This window comes from Aspergillus karnatakaensis (genome assembly GCF_047715665.1).
Source record: "Aspergillus karnatakaensis strain CBS 102800 unplaced genomic scaffold BJY04scaffold_4, whole genome shotgun sequence".
Lineage (NCBI taxonomy): Eukaryota > Fungi > Ascomycota > Eurotiomycetes > Eurotiales > Aspergillaceae > Aspergillus > Aspergillus karnatakaensis.
In genome coordinates this window covers 127074-149445 of record NW_027395716.1, presented here as the reverse complement: position 1 = coordinate 149445, position 22372 = coordinate 127074, and the positions used below count along the sequence as shown (strand labels likewise).

At 53.3% G+C, this 22372-nt stretch overlaps 10 protein-coding genes across 10 annotated transcripts; 3 read left to right on the top strand and 7 right to left on the bottom strand.

Annotated features, from left to right (window-relative positions):
* Positions 1–1076: 1076 nt before the first annotated feature.
* On the top strand, positions 1077–3281 carry BJY04DRAFT_213600 (Zn(II)2Cys6 transcription factor; the record flags this gene model as incomplete). The annotated part of the gene is made up of 5 exons (XM_073714948.1): positions 1077–1224; positions 1272–2529; positions 2573–2727; positions 2778–2975; positions 3022–3281. The coding sequence occupies 5 exons, from the start codon at positions 1077–1079 to the stop codon at positions 3279–3281; spliced, it is 2019 nt and encodes a 672-aa protein (XP_073575877.1).
* A 130-nt stretch (positions 3282–3411) lies between these two features.
* On the bottom strand, positions 3412–6470 carry BJY04DRAFT_213599 (uncharacterized protein; the record flags this gene model as incomplete). The annotated part of the gene is made up of 2 exons (XM_073714947.1): positions 3412–6359; positions 6422–6470. The coding sequence occupies 2 exons, from the start codon at positions 6468–6470 to the stop codon at positions 3412–3414; spliced, it is 2997 nt and encodes a 998-aa protein (XP_073575876.1).
* Positions 6471–6595: 125 nt separating this feature from the next.
* On the top strand, positions 6596–8058 carry BJY04DRAFT_98501 (isopenicillin N synthase family dioxygenase). Its single transcript, XM_073721418.1, has 2 exons — positions 6596–7051; positions 7115–8058. Exons 1-2 carry the CDS (start codon positions 6869–6871, stop codon positions 7952–7954), a joined length of 1023 nt encoding a protein of 340 aa, XP_073575875.1. The 5' UTR covers positions 6596–6868; the 3' UTR covers positions 7955–8058.
* BJY04DRAFT_229247 (cytochrome P450) lies at positions 8059–10036 on the bottom strand (the record flags this gene model as incomplete). The annotated part of the gene is made up of 3 exons (XM_073719022.1): positions 8059–8610; positions 8686–9900; positions 9959–10036. 3 exons carry the CDS (start codon positions 10034–10036, stop codon positions 8257–8259), a joined length of 1647 nt encoding a protein of 548 aa, XP_073575874.1. The 3' UTR covers positions 8059–8256.
* A 400-nt stretch (positions 10037–10436) lies between these two features.
* BJY04DRAFT_213596 (MFS transporter) lies at positions 10437–12195 on the top strand (the record flags this gene model as incomplete). The annotated part of the gene is made up of 3 exons (XM_073714946.1): positions 10437–10653; positions 10702–11025; positions 11090–12195. The coding sequence occupies 3 exons, from the start codon at positions 10437–10439 to the stop codon at positions 12193–12195; spliced, it is 1647 nt and encodes a 548-aa protein (XP_073575873.1).
* Positions 12196–15422: 3227 nt separating this feature from the next.
* On the bottom strand, positions 15423–16950 carry BJY04DRAFT_204918 (putative acetylornithine aminotransferase; the record flags this gene model as incomplete). The annotated part of the gene is made up of 5 exons (XM_073713547.1): positions 15423–16056; positions 16118–16148; positions 16271–16597; positions 16655–16763; positions 16822–16950. The coding sequence occupies 5 exons, from the start codon at positions 16948–16950 to the stop codon at positions 15423–15425; spliced, it is 1230 nt and encodes a 409-aa protein (XP_073575872.1).
* A 384-nt stretch (positions 16951–17334) lies between these two features.
* On the bottom strand, positions 17335–19209 carry BJY04DRAFT_229244 (flavin-containing monooxygenase; the record flags this gene model as incomplete). The annotated part of the gene is made up of 5 exons (XM_073719021.1): positions 17335–18176; positions 18234–18302; positions 18358–18526; positions 18598–18762; positions 18826–19209. The coding sequence occupies 5 exons, from the start codon at positions 19207–19209 to the stop codon at positions 17335–17337; spliced, it is 1629 nt and encodes a 542-aa protein (XP_073575871.1).
* A 445-nt stretch (positions 19210–19654) lies between these two features.
* On the bottom strand, positions 19655–20275 carry BJY04DRAFT_213593 (uncharacterized protein; the record flags this gene model as incomplete). Its single annotated transcript, XM_073714945.1, has 1 exon — positions 19655–20275. The coding sequence occupies one exon, from the start codon at positions 20273–20275 to the stop codon at positions 19655–19657; it is 621 nt and encodes a 206-aa protein (XP_073575870.1).
* Positions 20276–20714: 439 nt separating this feature from the next.
* Positions 20715–21141, bottom strand: BJY04DRAFT_178427 (uncharacterized protein). Its single transcript, XM_073709738.1, has one exon. It carries the CDS (start codon positions 20950–20952, stop codon positions 20722–20724), a length of 231 nt encoding a protein of 76 aa, XP_073575869.1. The 5' UTR covers positions 20953–21141; the 3' UTR covers positions 20715–20721.
* A 364-nt stretch (positions 21142–21505) lies between these two features.
* BJY04DRAFT_178426 (uncharacterized protein) lies at positions 21506–22297 on the bottom strand. The gene is made up of 2 exons (XM_073709737.1): positions 22232–22297; positions 21506–22180 (listed from the first exon to the last, which is right to left on the bottom strand). The coding sequence occupies exons 1-2, from the start codon at positions 22276–22278 to the stop codon at positions 21946–21948; spliced, it is 282 nt and encodes a 93-aa protein (XP_073575868.1). The 5' UTR covers positions 22279–22297; the 3' UTR covers positions 21506–21945.
* Between the last annotated feature and the right edge of the window lie 75 nt (positions 22298–22372).

Sequence of the window (22372 nt, the reverse complement as noted above, 5' to 3'; positions counted from 1 at the left end):
CTGCAAGGGTCCCACGGTCTTTGTTTACTATGAACGGCACCTTTCCTTGTGACCTTGCGTCTATGCTACAACCCTACAAGAATTTTCGTCGCCGTCTACATCCTTCGCGAGTTGGAAAAAATATGATGCCTGACCATCCGTTTCAGTCAAGAACTACACCCGAGTCGGGGCTTATGTTCATCGCATCCTCAGCAGATATGACCGCAGATACCCCAACGGCTCCGACCGGAAGCGACAGACAATCCCATTCTCGCGTTCTTCAGGTAATTGAGGTGGCTGTCGTTTCGCAAATGTTGTGCAGTTTTACTTCAGTGCGCCAGAACGTAAAATGCAGCCACAGCTTAGGGACCCAAGCGTGCTCTCGATGACGTTAAACCACCGATTGGCGTTCAGATTATTTCGCCGCAGACCGACAACGACTGGATTTTCCCGGGCCGCCTCCCAGGTTCAGCCATCCGACAGAGGAGGGTTGTAACTGATGATGCACGAGCGTAAGATGAGATGTGATTCAAGCTCTCTGACAGGGCCCACGGCGATTCGAAATTAAGCGTGGGAAGCGCATTCACTGGAGCGAGCCGGTCTTCAATCTAGAAAGACACAATTAGAGAAGCTAGCGCAGAGACACAATTGAATAGAGCCGATCGTCACCTGCGCCTAGAAGACTCAAGAGATCGCTGGTCTGTACTCGGTAATGAGTTCCACGATACTGTGGGTGAGCTCATCGGGGGTGTTCTTCAGTATGGTCACCAACTCACTCCTTGACAGGCGACATATAGTCCGGCCAAGTACGTTGGAACTGCAAAAAGAAGTATCGTCGTTGAGCGCGACGGTGAGAGATGCCGCTCTGTCAGGGGATACGTTACAGAGAGCGCGCCCGCCCACCGGCACTCTCAGGCACCAATCACTTGCCACGTGATGCGGAGATAAGGTCCGCGCTTATCATACGCTATTCCGAAAAAGGATTTAGTCAAGGAACCGGGCGGGCCATCTTCTATCCAAGCCTCTCCCCTCGTTTCTCCTCACTTGTCTTTTCGATTGCGACAAAATGGTGGTGCTGGAGCATCCACTCCCCTGGCATGGAGCATTATACACCCCAGAGACGACGTAGCTTCAAGATCAAGACCAAGTTCGGCTCAGCTCGACAATGGAGGAGCCGGAAGAATCCCCCATGTGACGCGTGCCGACGGCGAAAGACGGCCTGCATCATCGAGACAGCTCCTCCATGTGCGTTCTCCGACGGGATAAATGCCTACCGAAATAACACTATCTAGGCAGATTCTGTCGGTCGAAAGGCCAGACATGCATATACACCGATGGGGATCCACATCGCCGTGCGTCGCGGGAGGTTCCCGAGTCGGACCAAGACACGACAGATAGTACCAGCCTTGAAGCCGGTTACACTGACAATTCGTTGCTCTTATCCCCCGCGATTGAGTCTGACTCTTTTCTTGTCGCGTCTCCGATAGCCCAAGTCGCCTCGCCGAACGATCGAAGGGCCTCGGCTGTGGGTTCGCAGACTTCGCCTGCAACGTACAATTTGACCTCCACGCCTCTTAGTGATAGCGGACCGACTGTCGATACACTCGAGGACAATTACAACAGAACCGCACACTCGGTTGGGCTTGCCGGCGAACAGGATACAGACTTGCTTGCCTCGTTCCGATCTGTCATCACGAATGAAAGAGATGGCATCAGTGCCGATGTGGTCCAGGCTACTGGCGGTGATTTGGAAACTACCGCATTTCCTGTTCATTTCAACCTCTTGATGGATGAGTTCCAACCGGCGGATGATGCGGCGAAGCATAGAATATCCGAGAAAGTCGAAGCGATGGTATCCCCTCACGCCGCAACACTAGTCCGATTGTTCTTCAAACATGTCCATCCAGTATATTGCGTGGTCTCCAAAGTACGTTTTCTTCAAGGATACAGGGACGACAAGCTGAAGATTCCTGCATCACTGCGCGCGGCTGTGTACGGGCTAGGATCAACATTCTGGCAGCATGACCCAGACACGCAAGGGGCGCTACAATTCGACCTGCATAATCTGTTCGAAGCAGCCCAGTCATCTTTACAGCGGGAGCTTCATGCCCCTAATCTGTGGACAATTCAAACCTCCCTGCTTCTACTCTACGAACGCCCAGCAGACAATGCAACAATCGAGACACCACGAACCTGGGTTTTTAGTTCCCGCACCGTCGCCTGTGCGCAGATGGTCGGACTGCACCGTGAGTCGTCTACATGGCATCTTGTTCGAGAGGAAAAGAGTTTGCGGAAGAAGCTGTGGTGGGCTACGTACATGAGTGACATTTGGTCTTCAGTATGCCATGGGAACCCCCCGCTCGTGTACTCAGGTTCATATACCACGACGCAGCCTGCGGCTGAAGACCTCGCCTTTGATGAAGAAGTCCCTGGAGATCTGCAAGACATGGTGGATATTTCCAGCCGGACCGTTGATATCTCCACCAGCGCCCGATTTCTTGAAATGGTCAAACTTAGCCGGATTCTGCATGAGCTGATTGACTCGTACTTGTATGTTTCGATGAATTAGACGTGACGGCGCTGACTTTGTTAGCCTCGATTCGAGTTACCAACATAGTATAAACCAGCCGCAGCTTCGAGAATCTAAGCTTCTGAAGATTCGACAAGAGCTCGAAACTTGGTCTTCTTTGGTCCCAAATTGCGTGACCATGGCGTACACCACAGATGCGACGACGTTTCGCAATAATGGTACGCTCAATATTGACAGTCATCAGTTTATCAGCGGCTGACTCGCGTAGCACCCCTCAATCTAGCATATTTTGCCGTACAGGCACTGCTCTTCCGTGCCTTGATGAGCCCTGCCAAAATGTCTGCCAAGTCTGATCCAACGTCTACCCTCTGCAGACACTTCGACCTTGCGGTAAACGAATTTCAGAAGTTTACTCGATTTATGGACAGAATAAACCAGGCCTGTTTGCATGCTTTTTGGGGTGGTCGTATGTCTTCACAGCCAATGCCAGCTAACCACGCTGACCTTTCTAGATGCTCGGTCTCAACTCACTCTGTGCGGGAATTTCCTCATTTACCTGTTCTTATTAGCGCCAAGTCCGGCGCAGGTTCATGCTGCGTTTGAGCTTCTTGGAAGTTTCCATGAATCACTCCAACGCTTGCGGGGATGGGCTGATGACGATGCTTCTCTTGCTCTATTACGACCTGTTGCCCTGCGTATAGACTCTTTCTTCCTACACGCTGCGCATATTATGAGAAATGGTATGGCAGGCACGCAAGCTCCTGCACCGTGATGCAACCTACGTGATACTCCCCATTGGCAGAAAGGTCCCGTTTTCGATACCTGCTGATTCTTAAACGACCTTTAAATCGTTACACTCGGTTCAGGTTGTGCAAGAAAATCTTCTATCTTTACACATGGGTTCACGTTGCAAATGCGGCTATAACGCTCCGTGGCTTACTATACTTCCCGATGGGTACGTAGTCCACGTCCCCAAAGCCCATGGACCCAGGCCCGCCCAGAGCCATACCTCTTTCTGTATCCGTCCACCGCGGTGACGCCGCGATAGCAATTATCATAACCTTCAAGCCGTACTTGTACTCTGGTGTGCCCAGCCCGGACCCCGTTTCTGCGTCCAGAACCGCAATAAGATCCGGCACCGAAGCCAATATCTTGGACTCGCCAGTAGCCAAGATCGCCTCAACGAAGGCGTTTTCATTCTTGAAAGGGACTTTGAGTGTAGCTTTTGTCCCGTCCTGTAACTTCCCATCCACTTCCAGCACACCGTACGTATGGCCGGTCTTGAGGACCCGCTCAACACTCGTGATCTTTCCTTCGCCGAGAATGACTGCGCTCTCCGGGCCGCCAACCTCATCAATGATCCGTTTTGCTCGGTCAGTAATATTTCGCTCTAGTGCTATTGCACGTCCAACCCACCAAGCTAGGGACACGGTATTCGTGATTGCTTGTTCACGCACTGTCCGAGAGGTCTTCGGTGGCCCAGCGCTTCCAGCACGACAGCCCATCTCCACGCAGGAAGCTCGCAGAATCTTGTCAACTAGTTTATCGGTTCGCGAGGCTGTCATAGTTACGAAAGAACCATCACCACTAGCGATTGTCATTGGAACTAAAGCTTCACCTCGTGGGGTGCCGTAGACATTCGGTGTCACCTGCCAGGCTGTCGGGTACGCCCGACCCATGTAATCGGCATCGATGGTTGGAACCCCCAGACTAGCCGCGACACCAAGATTGACAACTCCATTTCCACCACCAATCTCTAGAGCCAAAAAGCCTGACACTGCTGGAAGGCCGGTGGCACGAATTAGCTCTTGGTGGGCTTTGAGACACTCGTTGTTTTCAAGGCGTTCCATGCTCACTTCCGGACTGCCCATGCATCCTGTCCATCCGACCGTGGCGTCGTCGGGGAGGTAGTCTGGCGAAACTACTCTAACTGTACCGGGATGCTGTCTAATGAGAGCACTGACTTTGAGATATTCCTGGTACGGGTCTCCTCCGCCGCCGCAACCAAGGACCTTGCAGCCTTCGGCGATGAAGTCGAGATCGGTTGGCGAAATAATCCACTGGTTGTTGCGGACAGTCGGACGATAGGTTTGCATATCAACAAATGGTTCGGACTCGGACAATCGTTGTGTTGACTTGGCACCCTTCACTTCGGCCTCATGCTCTTCAAATTCGCCGAAGACCTCTGCTGCAGCTGCGGCCTGGGAAACGACTGCTAACTCTCCCACCGCGCGAACTACAATTCGCGCCTTCGCATCCACGTACTGGATGGGAAGCATAGTCACTTCAGCAATTTGAACCGTATCTGGCCTCGCACCATTATTGACAGCTTTCTCAACCGCCAGATGAGAGACAGCTTCCTGCGCCTGTTTTATCGTCTGATTTGAGGTATCGACAACAGTATCAATGACACCCGAAACTCGTGAAATAGCTGCCCCAACAGCATTTGCAACCTCCGCGCCTTTTACAGTTCGTAGGCTTCGGACACCTGTGAGGGGCTTATCCGTTCTGATGAGTGGAGCACCTCCGCCAACAATCAAGACATCCACGTCGCCCTTTTGAGTCTTTGTTCGGTCTACCAAAGCTGCGATCATTTGACGCATGACATCGCGAGCGCGAGACACCAACTGCGGTGTAACATTCTCTAGTCGAGAAGTGTCGCCCATGCCGCGAAAGGGATTCGACTGGCTTGGCTCATGGGCTCCTGCTGCAGCGACAATGTCTGTTGATGTTAGGTACTCGCCGCCGAATAATTTGGCCTTTTGCAGAAGCTCCAAAGCCACACTATCAGGGCCGACAGTCAGTTCGTTACCCGTGTCTCGAATGATGCTCCCTCCGCCTAATCCGATGCTCTCAACAGCCGGTAGTGCAAAGTTGGTTCGCACGCCGCCAACAAGGCCGGTGATGGAACTCATTTGTGGAAGACCATTCGGAAGTAGAAGCCCACTGTCCGACGTCGTACCTCCAATATCGATGACAACTAGCGGATCAGTCCGAGGCTTCTCTTCCTGACCGCTCGCCTTTCCAGCAGCACGCCACAGAAACTCTCCGCCGCGGATGGAGTTTGTTGGGCCCGAATTGAATGTTCGAATTGGCTTGTCCACCGCTTCCTCGGCGCTCAAAACGCTACCGTCATTTTGTGTCAGGTATAACGTGTATGGGTTTCCGTGGAAGATCTCTTGCATTGCTTTCTTGAAACCGTAAATGGTCTTTTCGGCGAGCGGTCGGAGCGTTGCGTTGAGAATAGCGGCATTTTCACGAGCAAGGAAGCCGAGACCTGAAACTTCGTGAGAAAGGGTGATGCGTGGCTTGTATGCAGTTTTGCTCGCAGCTTGCATCGTTTTAAGTAGAGCGTCGCCGGCGACAACCTCCTGCGAGTGGTTTAATGGCGCGTACATCCCGGAGATCACGACGTTCTCAATTCTATCAGCAACCAGCTCCGCTGCGATCTTGCGGATTTCGTTTTCGTCGATGCTGCTAATTTCTTCGCCCGAAATCTGGTAGCCGCCATGACAGAAATAGTGTCGTGTAGTCTCGATACACGTCCGCAGGTCAAGCGGAAAGTCAATGAACGGTGGGATGCTGCGACCGAACCCCTCGTCTGGTCCGCCACAAAGTCGGATGACAGCAACACGCCGCAAGGATGGTGACCGCTGAACCACCGCATTGACAAAATGTGTCGTTCCAATGATGACGCAGCCGATCGAAGATAGGGACACGTTCGTAGTGTTGATAACCGTTTGAACGGCATTGGTAATTCCGCTTGTGACGTCTGGGGTAGTAGGGGACTTGTGTGACGCGACAATGCTCATCGAGTCGAGCGCGATGAGCACTGCATCCGTGTTCGTGCCTGCATTTGACCTGCGTCAGCTTGCATCCAGTTGAGGTCGATCACAGGAATTGGAGTCGTACCACCGACATCAACACCGATGCGATATCTATGGTCTGATTGACTGCCCATCTTGAGCTCTGTGCTACGTTCTGCTAGTCCTGCCGCAACTACTCTGCTGCAATGTGATATATTTGTTGGAGTTGTGCTCACCTGTCCTTATCATTGCGGGGTCTATTACTCCAACAAGTTCCCCGATCACATCATTGATCGGCCAACTTCCACCTACTCCAAATTGCGGCGGCCGAGGAAGAGCATCCTGAATCCCCTCACTTGCTTCCCGTCGTGCCAAACTACACCAATAGAAATGCAAGCGCATATCAACCCCTCCTCAGACAGGGTCTTTGGCCACGCGACATGACGATTTATCCGATATCTCAATCGCAGCGTGTTAACATAAAGGCCCATGTCAATGATTAAGTCCAGCTTACCCCAAATTTCGTCAACTGGCTTGCGATAGAAACAACAAAATGGTCGGCATCGCAGAAACATCAAGCATTCCCATCATTGACCTCGAGCCTGCGCGCAGCGGCGGCCCAGAAGAGCTAGCCAAAGTCGCGCACGAAGTCTACCAAGCCTTCAAGTATGTTGGCTTTGCATATATCAAGAACCATGGCGTTCCTCAACAATTAGTCGACGACGCTTTTAGCTGGGTATGTCCGGTTCTACTAGAGAGTCAGATGGTTTGCTGGTGAACTAATAAAGGCGATTTCTAGAGCTCCAAATTCTTCTCCCTCCCCCAATCCGAGAAAGACAAAGCTCCCCATCCCCCAGAGGGGTGGTACCACCGAGGATACAGCGGAATCGGGCGCGAAAAGGTCGTGCAGATGGTCTTTGACAAAGACGGGATCGCAGAGCGGCGCAAAGTCCCCGACGTGAAAGAGTCCTTTGAACTGGGCAATGAGAGGGACAAGAAGATGTTGAACATCTGGATCCCCGAGGAATCGCTACCGGGGTTCCGAGGGTTCTTCGCAAACTTCTTCGATACATGCTCGGGTCTTGAAACTCTTATGCTGAGACTTGTTGCAATCGGGATGGGCCTTGACGAGGGTTTCTTTCTGGAATATCATCAAGATCGCACGAATCAGTGTCGCTTGCTGCATTATCCACCCGTGGAGGAGGAGCTGCTAAGAGCCGGCAAGGCCGAGCGGATTGCCGCACATACGGACTTTGGAACGATGACGATCCTATTCCAGGATGAGGTGGGTGGGTTGGAGGTCGAGGATATCCACGAGAAAAACAAGTTCAACCCCGCGCCGTATATCCCTGGCACGGCAGTTGTCAATATCGGCGATCTGTTAATGCGGTGGAGCAACCATGAGCTCAAGTCGACGATGCACCGCGTCCGAGCACCATCGCTCGTTGAGGTTAACGTCGATGGAGAGAGCAAGGGGCGGATGACGAGACCACGCTACTCGATCCCTTATTTTATCTCGCCGGATCGAGATCGCCTCATCGAGTGTCTTCCCAACTGTCATGGACCGGATCGACCCAAGAAGTACGAGGGTATTACCAGTAGTGATTACATTGCGATGCGAATGAATGCTACGTATTAGCTCCTCTGCTTGGACTGTCCGATTTCTTTCACGGATTCCATGGCCGCTATCAAGCTCTATAAGATTTGTTCGCAACCTGGGTTCGATTCTTATTACTGGCATGGATGTTCACAACTAGTGCCATTAGCCCTGTAGTAAAGACGCTTCAACCAACCCTTGTTTACGCCATACTCAAGACGATTTGCTGTAAAGGGAGCTACGTTCTTCATGTCGTTAGACGCGAAATGTATCATGTGGCCGTTTATTGTATCATGCCCTCTCACTCTATACTTTTTAAATTATTCGTTCTTGCTTCTCGCCCCTCACCTCCTCGCAACTCGCACCCAAACCTCCGGCCGTTTCCACATAAGAAACGTCTTCGCCCGCTCCGGCTCCCAAGGCCCTCTCCCATCACTCTCCAAACATGGCAGCTCGAACCTGAATACCGGGATCATTGTCATCAACAACAGCCGGATCTCCATCATGGCAAGGTTCTTCGCAATGCAATTACGCGTGCCAGTGCTGAAGGGCTGGAAGGCATCCTGATTGTCGTTGGCGAATTCGAGGCACGCCTCCTCATCATCGGAGGAGAGCCAGCGTTCGGGGGCGAAAGATTGGGGACAGTGGAAATTTCGGGCGGAATGGTGCGCGGCGTAGATGCTTGTTGAGATGAAAGTCTTATAGTGCGAGGCTATCTGTTAGACCCTGGGTACCATATGCATTTGGACAGGACGGGGGTAAGAGATACGAACCTCCCTGGGAACCACCTGCCCACAGACCACCGCATCAACCTGTGCCTCGCGGATCAGCGGCGACGGAATCGGCGGATGGATTCGTAGACACTCTGTGATAAACGCCTGCGTGTACTTCAATTTCCCGACGACAACCGTATCCGCGCGCGGGTCGCGCTCCAGTGCGCCCACAATCTCCGCATAGACCTTCTCCTGCCACTGTGGGAACACCGCGAGGTAGTGTGTGATGGCCGTCAAGGCACTCGCCGTCGACTCGGACCCTGCTGTGATGAACGAGAAGGTGTTGGCCCGCAGCTCGCCGGGGGACATGCGGAGGGTGTCAGATTGGTGGCTGAGGATGTGGCCGACGAGGTCGGGGCGTTGCATCGCAGTTCCAGTTCCGGTACCCTTCTCGACTGTGCTACCCGACTGGCCTTCCGATTTCTCTTTTGCCAGCCGGCGATCCAGCGTCGCATTCGCCTGCGTCATGAACACCATCCGTTTCCTCGCCAGCGCACGCGGCGAAATAAATCGCGGAACAAACAGCCGCACGATCCAGAGTCTCCGCGACAGGTTCATCAGGATCTGCTGCATTGCCGAGTCACCCGTCAGCGTGACGAAGTGGTGCTGCGCCGGGTCCCGCAAGCAATTGGAGGACTCGCCGAAGGCCAGGTCCGTCAGGACGTCGAAGGTGTAGTGCGAGAAGAGCTCGACGATGTTGAGGAGGGCACTACCTGGGTTGCTAGTATCTGCTTCTCCTGATGCCGTTGGCGGTGCACAAGTGAGTGCGAGTAGTTTCTCCCTTGCATTTTGTGCATGCACCGAGACCAGCTCCTCTTGCTGCCGCATCGCTCTCTCTGAGAAGGCATGGCTCATCAGGCGCCGCTGGCGCGCGTGGTCATCGCCATCAGCGGCGACGAGCCCCTTGGCGCCCGCTACGGGGGTTGCAACGGCGAAGCGGTCCTTCTTGAAGACCTTGGACTGTTTGATCCCGTAGATGTCCTTCCAGGCTTGCGGGTCGGTCACGGAGAGCTCGTTTGGCCCGGTGCGCACGATGGTGCCGTACCTTTCGTGCCAGGCGAGGAGCTGGAGGTGTAGCCGGCCGCGCCAGAGGGCGATGAGCCAGGGAAGCTGGGACGTTGCGGCCAGGCGCGGACCAGGAATGTGGGCGAGAGGGTGGAGGTAAAGGTTGTAGATGATTGACGATAGGAGGTAGAGAGTGATGCCGACTGCAATCTGAGGTTGGGTTAGGGTTTGTGGTCACTCTTGGTATGCATTCAGTGAAATCACTAACCAACGCTAGGAACAGCCACGCTGCATCGAGCGGGCTGTCAGGGAACGATTGCCCTAGTCGACCGAAGACAATGAGCATGATTGATGGCGCATGAGGTGATCACTGCTACTGATACCTAACCCGCCATGCGGGAGTCTTGGATAGTTTTTCTAGCTACTCCAAGGAGCACGTATTGCACGCAACTATCGATCATGGTGGAGTCGGTGCGCAACCGTGTCCTCCATCCGGGATAGCGCGAGTCAGCTTCTCCAACTGATATCCTCTCGAGCCCTTGATTAACTATACAAATTCACCCCTCCGAGTCGGAGATCCGCCTCTAACCCCAAAGCAGTGCGCTGGTCCGCATCACGCAATCTCACCGGGAAATCGACAAAAATCCAAGGTAATTGAAGCTCTATTAGGGAGGGACTATTTATCATCCCTGTCCGGCGTATATGGTCAAATGGTTGCGTTTTATGCCTCAACACACCGATCCAGAATGGCCTCGGAGACGACTTCTGATCCAGCAGCACCACCGACCGACAATGTTTCGGTCAGGAAAGAACCAAACGTTAACGCCGCAGAGCTTGGAGAACATATCCATGGGGATATATCTAACCCATCTGAGGCGCCAACCAGTCGCGCCGAGCTTTGGGCCTGGTGGGCATACTACTTTGGGAACAACTCCTCCGGCCCGGGCAGTTATACCCCGCTGAGTACGTCCAGCCCCCTACTCCTAATACATAATTGTACTCACCAATCAGTCTTCCAATCCGTCCTCAACAGCGCTGGCTGGAGCCCGGGGCGTGACCGCGCCCTAGGATGCGCAGACCCCAGCCTCGCCTGCGTCGTTGACTTTGGGACACGCACGACCCCAATCGAGACCGTCGTGTTGGTGAGCAACGGCATTGCCTTTGCCATCCAGGGGTTTGTCCTCCTGTGTTTTGGCACGATTAGTGACTATGGTTCCCTGAAGCGATGGATCTTCGCACTGTGCACCGTCGTCTGTTGGGGTGTGCAGTTTGGATTCCTAGGGCTTAAGAGGCCAGAGCAGTATCACGCGGCAATTGCCTTGAATATCATTTCCAGTGCGTGTTCCCTTTGCCACCGACTCTGCCTCTGCCTCTGCCTCTCGCTAATCCACTGTAACAGCACTCTCCTACAACCTCGCCGTCGCCTTCTGGCAACCCAGCCTGCCCACCCTCGCCCGCAACACGCGCCCCTCCCTCGAAGCCGACCGCGCCCTCGCCACCGGCACCATCACGCCCTCCGACCACAAACGCACACACATGCTCCAACGCAACAAAGTCAGCAACTTTGCGTTCGCCAGCATGTCCGTCGGGTACACCATCACCCTCCTTATCGCTCTAGGCGTCGCCTACGGCCTCAACGCCGACGCATCAAGCACCAACAACCTACGCGCCGCGACTATCATCGTCGGCATCACCGTCGCCATCTGGATCCTCTTCGGAACCCCCTGGTTAATCCTCGAGAAACAACGCACAGTGCCACTTCCACCAGGCGAAACATACTTCTCGCTCGGGCCGAAAGTCTACTGGGCCCTGGTACGGCGCATGCACCGCATCCCACAGACCTGGCTCTACCTAGCAGGCTACTTCTTCCTAAGCGACGGCACCGCAACAACAAACCAGCTCTTCGTTCTCTGCCAAAACTCAATAGTTGCATACAGCACAACCGTCTCAACACAGCTCTACATCGTCCAGGGAGTAGCCAACTTCGTCGGTATCGCAGTAATTTGGCTCATCCAGCGGCACTTTCAACTCCGCACAAAATCCGTCATCATGGTCCTGGGCTGCTTCGCCCTGTTAATCCCCACATGGGGCTGCATTGGGATTGGGACGGAGGTCGTGGGATACCACCATATCTGGGAAATTTGGCTCTTCTCCGTGCTTATCTGTGCTGTTGTTGCGCCGCTGTATGCGTTTACTGCTAGTATGCTGGGTGATGTGATCCCGCGTGGCCGCGAGGTGACTTTCTTTGCGATCTACTCGGTGGTTGGCAAGTCGACGGCGTGGATTGGGCCGATTATCTCGGGGGTGATTATTGATCGCGCGGGTGGGCGGACCTGGGTCGGGTTTCCGTTTTCGTTGGCCCTTACGGCCGTGGGTGTGTTTTTGATTAGTTGTGTGAAGGTGGATAGGGCGAGGGAGCAGTGCGAGGCGTGGGAGAAGGCTGAGCGCGATGGAGAGGGTATCGTGAGTGGGAGTGGTGGTAGTACTGCAAGTTCAAGTTCATAGATATAAAAGAATTAATACTGTAGACTTGATCATCCTCCTAGATGAGAGCCACAGCCCGCTGCGAATCCGTGGAAACACCTAGAAACCCCCATCTTGTCCCCCGGTACTAAACGGAACAGCCTGATTGAAGTATTTACCACGCTCATTCCGCCCATGCAAGACCAGCAACTCCTCCGTCTCCTCCACAATCATCTCCTTCAGCGCCCTCGTGTACGCAAACGTCGACCCGACTTTAAACACCGTCCGTCCGGCTTGCATCTCCCGTACGACGATCCCGATTGTTAACCGGATCAGTGAGACAGGCGATTGGATGTCTTCCCAGGCCACTCCCTGCGCGTGCAAATCCGCCAGGAAGTCGTCGAGGAATGTGAAGATCCGTGGATCTTGGTAGCGGATCGCGGCGAAGAAGATCATCGGGGTGATGCCACGGCGGTATGTGTTTCGGCGGGGGAGGTCGGTGGGTTGGTGGCTGGCGACGCCGCGGGCGATGCGGAGGAGGAGGTTTGTGCATGCTCTTTCGTTAGGACGGGCATGGGTACGACTGTTAGGGGACTGTAAGGTGTTGTGGTCGAGCATGTTGTGTAGTAAGGTGGGACTGCAAATGATGTGTGCGAAGACATAGAGCGCAGCTGTCATGGTTGTCTCGTGGTCGTCGAACGTGAGTGGCTCGGTGGATGCGTAATCTAGCTTCTCAATCATAGTAGTCTCATCGAGGAATGTTTGGAGAGCTGGAAGGAATCCCAAGCTCTCTAGAGGAAACGCAAGCACCTGCTCATGTAACAGCTCCAGGTGCTCGAACAGGCGCTCCTCTGTCAAGTTCATGTCAAGGTCGGCGTCGGGGGGGTGCAAGTCTGGGAGATGGCCCATGCCTAGCATGATGGCGTGCCACTCTGAGATCTTCCTCGCCAGTTTTTCCGGGTCTTCGTTGCAGTCTCGGCCCAGGGTCCGGGAGAGAATGATGCGCGTGCTGATATGCGTGGCACTCGCATTTAGGTAGTGGATAAAATGTGGATCAGCGCTAAAGTGTCGGTCGAGAGATGCAATGGCCCTCTGATGTAGCGTCTCCGAGTCTACGCGCTGAAAAGGTCCTATCGTCGCGCGAAGCAGGGCGCGGATGTTAATGGTCGTCCGCCAGATCCAGGCGAGTGCCGGGTCCGCGACTAGCTCCTCGCTCATCTCAATCAAGGCCCGCTCAATCGCCACCGTCTGTAAGATCAGGTTGCGAATGGTTCCGACCTCCAGCTCACGATATGCGAGGAGTAGCCGGATCGAGATCTTGGCTTGTGCATCAAGGGGGGCAACGTCGTCATCACTTTCCTGTGCGCCGAGCAAAAAGGTGGCCTTATCTGCGAAGGTGGATGATTCTTCCACATGGGCTCGCTTCGGGATCCAGGACTGGCTTGATCGGCTTGCAGAGTACGTGTAAGAGCCCTCAACGTTAGCCAGATTGGCGGCTGCCAGAGACATTGCAGCCATCTGGACGGCCTCAACGTCAATGACAATTTGCCGAAGGGCAGAATCTCGACCGGGAATTAAATCATATACGCTGGTTAGGAAATGCGCGAGGAAGATCCGGTGCGATCTCTTGACGATATGTGATGAAGTAGAGGAAGATGCGAGCACCGCGGCTTCCTTTGTGTATCCTTGCGGAAACAGAGCACCTGGGCCATCGAACAGAGGAGGAAGCTGCATCATTGGCGGTCTTGGAGATAGTAGGCTCGTCGTAGTAGTATAGGGCATAAAGTTGGCAGAGAAGCCCGGGGGCGAAGATGTTTGGTACAGGGCATCAACCCCTGGCAAAAAGTCTGCCTCGCCACGCAACGCAGGCACAGATGTTGCCGTTTGAGAGGTCGAATGAGTGGTAAAGTCTAGTGCCCGATCATCGTCGTCGAATATACCCTGAAAAGCATCTGAGTAGGGGGATGGCCTACCCATGACCCGGGATGATAAATTGGGAATAGTTTCAAAAACGTCGTCCAAGCCATTGCCTATGAACGGAGTTAGAGGTGGAAACCAATCAGTCTGGCGTCTGTCTTGATGTGGATCCACGCCCTGGAGCTCCATATACTGCTCAATCCGGTCCTCCGGGCCTGACCCTGTCACGGAGACAGACGCTGCGGTTGGTGATACGGGGAAAGCTGCTCCTAAGGGACTGGCTGCAAGAGCTCCCTGCTGTCCTCTTTGCACTCTCTGCAAAGCCCGGTCGATGCCGTCGCGAAACTGCAGTGGGGGCTTGCCAGAGTATTGACAATGGAGCCCCAGTTTACCACATCTTTCGCAACTCGGCTTGCCTTCGTCACACTGTAAAGAACAGTCAGCACATCAACGCTTGAAACGAAAAGTCAAAGGCTGGCAGAAGTATGCACACTTTACGACGTTTTTGGCGACAGCTCTGACACCCGTTGCGACTGCGGACGATGTCGGTCTTTTTCCTCCTCGGGGGGGCCGGTTCGTACATGGCGGAGAAATATCACCAATGCTAGGTTGGTATGCGGCCAGACACGGTTCTTCCCCGCAAAGAAGTGGCTCGGATGTCGCTCATGTGGTCGGTGGGTTGGTTACCAAGTGAAACGTAGTGGTGAATAGTTGGAGCTCCGATGGTAGTTGGAGAAGAATATTATCGTCCCTCCCGGGTGTATAATGTTCCGTATTCGTCATTTGGAGCAAGAACTGCGCCATACTGAGTACAGAATGGGCGATAAGCCCGAGTCATGAGGTCTGCTTTCTCTGCATTGGAACGATAGCCATCGTGCAGGTGGACAAGCGTGGTCTCTTACTTCGTGGTGAGCAGAAAATATCTCGACCACATTAGACTGAGACTACGGATCTCGGGCAAGTAGACCACTAATCAATCAGCATGACCGATTCTCCTGTATGCTTACTCTTGTGTTCCCACCAGGGCTACACACGCTCGGTGCCGATATCGCCTAAGCCACACTACAGTATGTAGCTCGGCTCCATGCTTAGAGAATATGAATATGATGGAGAATGGTAAAAATATTGAAAAGTCAAGATGAATGTTTAATATCGACAATGCATATTCATGACGAATAGATCTCTATCAGGTTAACCAGCGAGCCACAGCTGCAATAACAGACTTTTCCGTTCGACTAAGAAGGTGCTATAACACCAGATTAGCACAGGTGTAGCCTATAGTCGATCCCTCAAGCTCACATGAGAGGTCTCCAAGCCAGTGTTCCAACCAGGACCATGCTATTTAACTCAATTCATTCCCCCTCAATAGCCCCATACTTATCAATATCATCCAAGCAACCTTTCAGTATCTTGACTCCAGCCCTCAAAACCTCCCCATCCATCGTCATTGCAAAGCTAATCCTCAATCCCCTTGGCCGCGGATACAAGAACAGCCCACGGTGCATACACAACGCCGCCAGCCTCTTCGCGTCCACGCCCTCAACAACAAACAGATTGGAATCCGCCCCAATACTTGCAACATAGTCCACAAGTGGATGCTCCCACCCCTTCACAATACCCCTCCAAATCTCCCCTAACCGCTCTGCTTTCTCCATTAGTCGTTCCCTGTCAATCACCTCAAGAGCTGCCGCCGCCGCCGCGACGCCAACGGGTGAGAATGCATAGGAGCTCCCAATCTCATAGCTACCCACAACGCCAAGGACAGCGTCGACCCCTAGAATGAATGATTGCGGGTAGAAGCCACCGGTGATGGATTTCCCCATTGTGACGAGGTCGGGACGCACGTCCGGGCCAAGGTGCTGGAAGGAGAAGAATTTACCGGTCTTGCCGGCGCCTTGCCGCACTTCGTCGGCTATGAATAGGATGTTGTGTGCTTTGCAGAGGTCGTATACCTCACGAGCGTAGTCTTGCTCAGCTTGCGGATCTCTAGCGGAAACGGCTAAGCAAACGAGAAGTGGGAAGTGGACTGGAGGGGTCTGTTACATACCGTGAGGTGCCGTGGAGTGGCTCCATGATGACTGCCGCGATGCGCGCATGGTGAGCGGTGATGCATTCCCGCATGCGCTCGAGGTTCAAGTAGGTGAGGGACTCGCCTGTGGTTGGGTTCATGTTCATATGGGTGCGACTGTCAAGCCCGTACGCTGTAGGATATCAAGGTTATTAGTCACCTTCAAGAAAAAGCTCCGCAGCATGAACTTGATACCTTTTCTCTGCGGGCTTGGATCCTGCAGACCCCAAACGCCAGGACTCAAGCCGTGATAGGATTCCCCAACCCCCAAGATAAGGCACTCATTTGCCGGTATTCCTTTCTTGGCGATACCCCATTTACGGGCGATTTTGCACGCCGTGTCTGCGGCTTCGGTTCCGGAGGTAAGGCTGAGCAGCTTGTCGTAGCCGAACCGCTGGCAGACGTTCTCTCCAAACGGGGCAACGCTGGCGCTGTGGCCGGCTTGATTGACGAGAGACACTACGATTGAAATGTCAGTAACGGGCAATTGGCACAGAAGTGCGGAGAACACCAGACCTTTCTGGATCTGTTCGATCACCTTCTGCTGGATGTAGGGATTGCAGTGTCCCATGTTCACAGCACTGAACATGGCGATAAAGTCGATGTACTTCTTCCCATCCCCATCCTGGTGAAGATTCAACTGTTAGCGATATGGTGTGTCTCAGCATAAGGAGAGATTCTACATGGAGATATGACCCTTCAGCCTGCGTAAAGAAGGCTGGAACAGGCGCGAACCCTCCCGCAGTATAACTGCGTTCCTTTGCAAGGAGTGCCTTTGCGGCAGGGGAAATATAGAGGTCAGATTTGGTCATTTTGAGAGGGTGAAAAGGGTGGTCAAGCTTGATTCCTCGTCCTGCAGCGCCTACAAATGAGATATATATGTTGTGGAGGGGGCAATCGGGTAGGGTGCCCGTGGATTGCTGTTCCGCACTCGATAAGCGCGCTTAGAAGCAGAAAAGCTGTAAAAGATAGGCCCAAAGAGTGTGTAATTTCCATTGACGAAAGGCATTCTGTGGCAGAAGATAAGTAAGCCAGACATGGCTTACGGTTGGCATTATGCGGTCTGATCTGCTCTATTGGGCGGCCCATCAGGGCAATCAGAGGATTCTATTGAAGAAGCATTTTGAGAAGACCATTTTCTACTACTTAACGATTGTAATAAAGTATGGTTAGTCTACAGTATCGGCGAATAAAGACTAATCAAGATAAGACGGCTCGAAAATGCCCTTTCTCTCCCCCTCTGTCCAGCCATCCCCCAGCCAGGACATTCCACGGCCACCCAGATACTGAATCTCGAAATCCTCCCATCGGGGCCTCTCCAGTGACTGTATTGCATGCAGGGCAGATCCTGGCCACAGGGCAACGACCTTGCCGTCCTCTGACCCGCCCTTGTACCAACTCCTGCACTTGGTGGCGAATACCGTACTCTTGAAATACTCCTCTGCAAACTTGGCAAATGACTGGACAGACACCTGTCGCGGCACGATAATCTGGATGCTGTCCTGCTGCATTTTCGCAATGCAAGCCGTAATGTACTCGACCTGCTTCTCAATGAGCAGGAGCAAGCTACCGACCAGCGTTCCGTTGGGCCCTAGGGTCATGAAGTGATTGGGGAACTGGTCAGTGATGATAGAGAGATAGCTGTCTGGGGTAAGCTTCCATTTCTCCTGTAGCAATACTCCGTTTTGTCCAAAGATCGGAAATCTGGGCTGGAAGGATGTGTTGAAGCCGGTTGCACAGACGATGACATCAACGGGGTGAGAGACGCCGTCGGTGGTGACGATGGCGTTTGCGGTCACTTTCTCGATTCCTGTCGTGATTACGTTGACCTTGGGATCGACCAAGGCCTCGAGGTAGCCTGGCCCTGGGGTTAGCCGGCGGCAGGCGGGTGCGAACGAGGGAATCATCCAGTCTGCGAGTTCCGGCTTTGCAGCTAGGCGAGCCCGCATGTGTGATATGAACTCAGCAGTGGCTGCCTTTTGCTCGGGGGTGTTCTGGATTGTCACGGGGTGAATTGCAAGGATACTGCTCTCGAGATCTAAGTGAACCTTGGTGTAAGCTGACAATCACGAGTGGCAATGGAGAACAGGAATACCTTTTCTGAATCTCAAGTATCCTTCCGGATCTGCCTTGAACCGAGATATCTGTTCCGGTGTGAAGAAAACTGTGCGAGTAGAGTTTAGTATGCGGCTCTCTACAACTCAGGTACCCTGACGCACATTTGTTCTTCTCGTTCAGCCCCATCTCCTCAATAGCAGCAGTGCCCAGCGGCGGAGAGATCCACGTCTTTCCACGGACATAGTGATCGATGCGTGTCGACTTTTCCAACATGGCGGGAACGAGCTGGATCCCGCTGGAGCCATTACCAATGATCGCGACGGATTTGTTCTAGATGGGTTGGAAAGGGTCGTTAGCACTTCACCCGCGTCGGAAGAATTCTTGCTCTTCGCTTCATATACCTCCCAGCTAAAACCCTCATCCCAGCTCGCACTGTGCAATAGCTTCCCCTCAAAGCCATGCAGCCCCGGTATACTCGGCCACTGCCACGCATTCAGCGGACCCGTACACGACAGTAAAATGTCCCCCTCGTCAACAACCACCTCACCCGTCTGGAGATACCGCACCTTGACAGACAATTCTCATCAGCAAAACATTACAATGCACCATCTAAGACAAGAAAACCGTACCAAAATCACCCAACGCCCCGTCTCCTTTCCCCCCTCCCAGCGCGCCTCCACAACCTCCGTCCGCAAGCGGATACACTTGCGACAGCCATACCGCTCCGCAACACGCGCCCAGTATGCATGAATCTCCTGCGCAGATGCATAGAACCCGGACCACTCATAGTTAGGCGCAAAAGTGGCTTGATAGACATGTGCCGGGATATCGCACGCACAACCCGGGTATCGATTCTCGAACCACGTCCCGCCGATGTCGGCGTTTTTCTCGTAGATTTGGATTTCTGCTCCCGGAATGCGCTCTTGGATGCGGATGCATGCTGTCAGGCCGCTTATTCCGGCGCCGATTATGATGATGCGTGGGGGGCGAGGGGTGGAGGTAGGAGAGGACATTGTTGTGAGCATGTAGATGTCTCGTAAAGGTATGGTAAAATAAAGAATAAATGTTAAAAGAAGGGGCGAATACTAATGTGATACTGTGTGAGAGATGATTTATACCGATCTCCCCCGAGGTTTACCCATACGAACCTGTGGAAGCGCTGTTATCTGTCTGTTCGATGGGCACCCTCCACACCACCCCCCCTCCCCCCGCAGCCCACCTTCCCCCACGCGTCGATAAGCGCGGTAGTTAAATCATCGATCCAATCGATCAGACCTTAAAGGTGCGTATGTTGGCCAAGAAATGGGCACCAGCGCACCATATGATCCCACTTCGTCCCTAATTGCTGAACCACGGATAGGTGGAAATCATACTGGCAAGATTGGTCATGGTGAATCAAAGTTATAGCTTTTCCTTTGAGAAGCAAAAATTAATTACATTAATCTTCAATCAATCAAATCAGCCAAGACTAATCTTGACCCCATTCTTCTTGCACACCGTGGAAATACCATGTGGCCCATACGCAACTGGATCAACATCAACCGCATCCCAGACCCAGTGCAGAACCTGCAAAACGCGCGTGCTCGTGTTCATACGGTGCGTCTGTGCTACAAGCGTGTTATGAATGCATTCCCTATCATCGAGATTCCGGACGCAAGACCCTGCAATGAGCACTGCCCACAATAGGTTTGTCCAAACCCGGTTGCTGGCCGTTAGCACATTCAGGAACGACATGAACTCACAGAGAAGCTCGTCAATCTGTGCCAGAAAGTGCGAGGGCGGGATTCCTGGGCCGCAGAGGCTTGCACGGAGGAAGATCAGCAGTGCATGATGGTGAATGAGACCCGCTGTGTGGGAGGCGGCCGTAACTTCCTCAGATGACGATGGGTGGTTCTCCCCTAATGAGGCCGCAGGATCCCAAGTCATGATTTGAGTTTCGAGGCGAGTGAAGTCAGTGAGGAGGTTGGGGTCCTCGTGTCGGGGTATCTCTGGGACCAGCTGGGGCCAGTGGGCGAGTGCGGCGACTTCGGGGATTAGTTGAAATAAATGGAAGGACTGGCCGACCATGAATCCAAACATCGGGGAATGATTCAAGACCGCGAGTGATGGCTGCCAGTGGTCGGGATCGCGTTCTGTAACTTCCCGCCGCCGTCGATACCCACATTTTGGGCCACGGATTTGAAATAGAAGTACTGTTCTAAGGCGAATCTCAAGAGGCCACAGTCAACTTGAACGCCCGAGCCCAAGATTCGGTGCAATACTGCTCTGGCGCCGGTTAGATGGTAGAGAACGGCCCCAGACATATTGCCGTTCACACCATTGTTACGAAAGTTAGAGACCGCTGTCGTGTCTGACCACAAGGTAGGGAGAGACAGACCTCAAATTGGCATAGTAAAAGGAGGAGGAACAAAAGGGGAAGATCCACCTCTTGTTGGGTGGCATTGTGGAAGCGAGTGATACGGTGCTTGACGGCTCACAGTGCAACAGCATAATGCTCTCGAGCGGGAAGGGAATAGGCTGGATAGTCAAAGGAAAGATGCGACGCAACCAGAGCCAAGACAATATGCAAAATGTCCGACTCGTGATGCGCGATGGGTAGGACTAAATTGAGGAACGGGTTGCGGGCTGAGCAATTCTGAACAGTGAGATAGAGCGCGGTTCAGTTGGCATAATGTTGGAGTAGGCCTCGCCCCATTGCATCGTTTTGGAGTGCTGGAAACGTGGAGAGGTTCATGTCCAGCCGAGGATCCGTGCATACATCATTCCTCAGCGCCGGTGGTCGGTGAAGTCGATCGTTATCGGTCTCTCCTTTTTCTTTAGTCAATCGCGATGACGGGCCCTTGGGTTGAGTCCCTCGTTTACCGGCCACGAGCAGATCAAGCTGTTTTCACTGCAGCCCTCGCACACGGGACGTTACTCCTGGCATTTCTTCCGTCGGAATCGGCATGTCAGGCAGCCCGTGCGGGTCCTCCTGAATTTGGCCGTGTAAGTTGGATCCCTGGCGATGCTTGAATTATCCGTTGGTAGCTGGGATGACATGATTGAGGAAGAAAGGTAAAATGCAAGAGGCTTGGAGTGCGTGCAACTGAAGATCCATTAAGATGATTATCTACTCAACTCCCCGCAGTGGGTACACCCTGGCACTCGTCACTCACCTTCCCTGGCTCGAATCCAATCCAATGGTCGTTGGTTCGTTGGACTGGCCTGTTCCGCAACTCCCCGGACGACCGGATACCCTACACTAGTACACTGCAAGTGCACCAGGTGCATGATAAGCGCGGTTGTGCCAGCGTGGATTGGCATATGCAATTCCTTCGATACCTAGTACCAGACCCACTGTCCGATAAGCGCGCTTAAGGTTGGAGAAAGAATCGCCACTTCCCCGTATTCGCGAAAGCCAGGGGATATCTAGGTAGCAGGAAAGAGATCACAGTCCCAGAATGGCCAAGGAAACAGTCCTTGGTCTTGATAAGAGACCTTGCAGTACCTCACGCTGTATATCTAACTACAGCACTACACCGGATGACTTTATATTTCTAGTGTAAAGTTGTCTACGACCGATATCATCATCCGACTATGTATGTCTGCGACGAACAGCCCAAACGCCGCTCTCCGGCAGCGGACACCGAGCATGAGCATGACATTATGTTTGGTACTGTCGCTGAAGAAGATACCCATATGGGTGTCCGATTCAACATGATGCGCTTACTGTAGTACAGCGTACTTTAGACGCCGAACGCCCTGATCGCTCAAGACCGACTCGAGTAGGCGGACGGCGACCTTGAGCTTCGCCACGAGGATATCTCAAGCGTTTCACTTTGCATTTGTTGGTGATCGTCGTCCAGAGTATCAGCCAGTTTCCGGACCACTTGCAACTGCAGCCTGGTCCGTATCCAGCAGTTGCAGATGCGTGTCAGCCCTTCGGAAATTTCACTCTCGGCGTGACGAAAGGCAGAGCATTTTTCCACCAGGATTGCACCCCATCTGGGTTATCCCCGTCAGTATACTGCCTTTAACCCAGCTTGTTGGACTTACTTGAAGCATAAATCCACGGTCGCCACGATCGAGAGCGCGTCAACCATCGTTTGGCAGTTGTGTCGGCATCCTGCGAAGCAAAGAGGGAGGGGGGAAGCAATAACTATTTATGACCACTCAGGCTCTCCCGAACACGCAAGG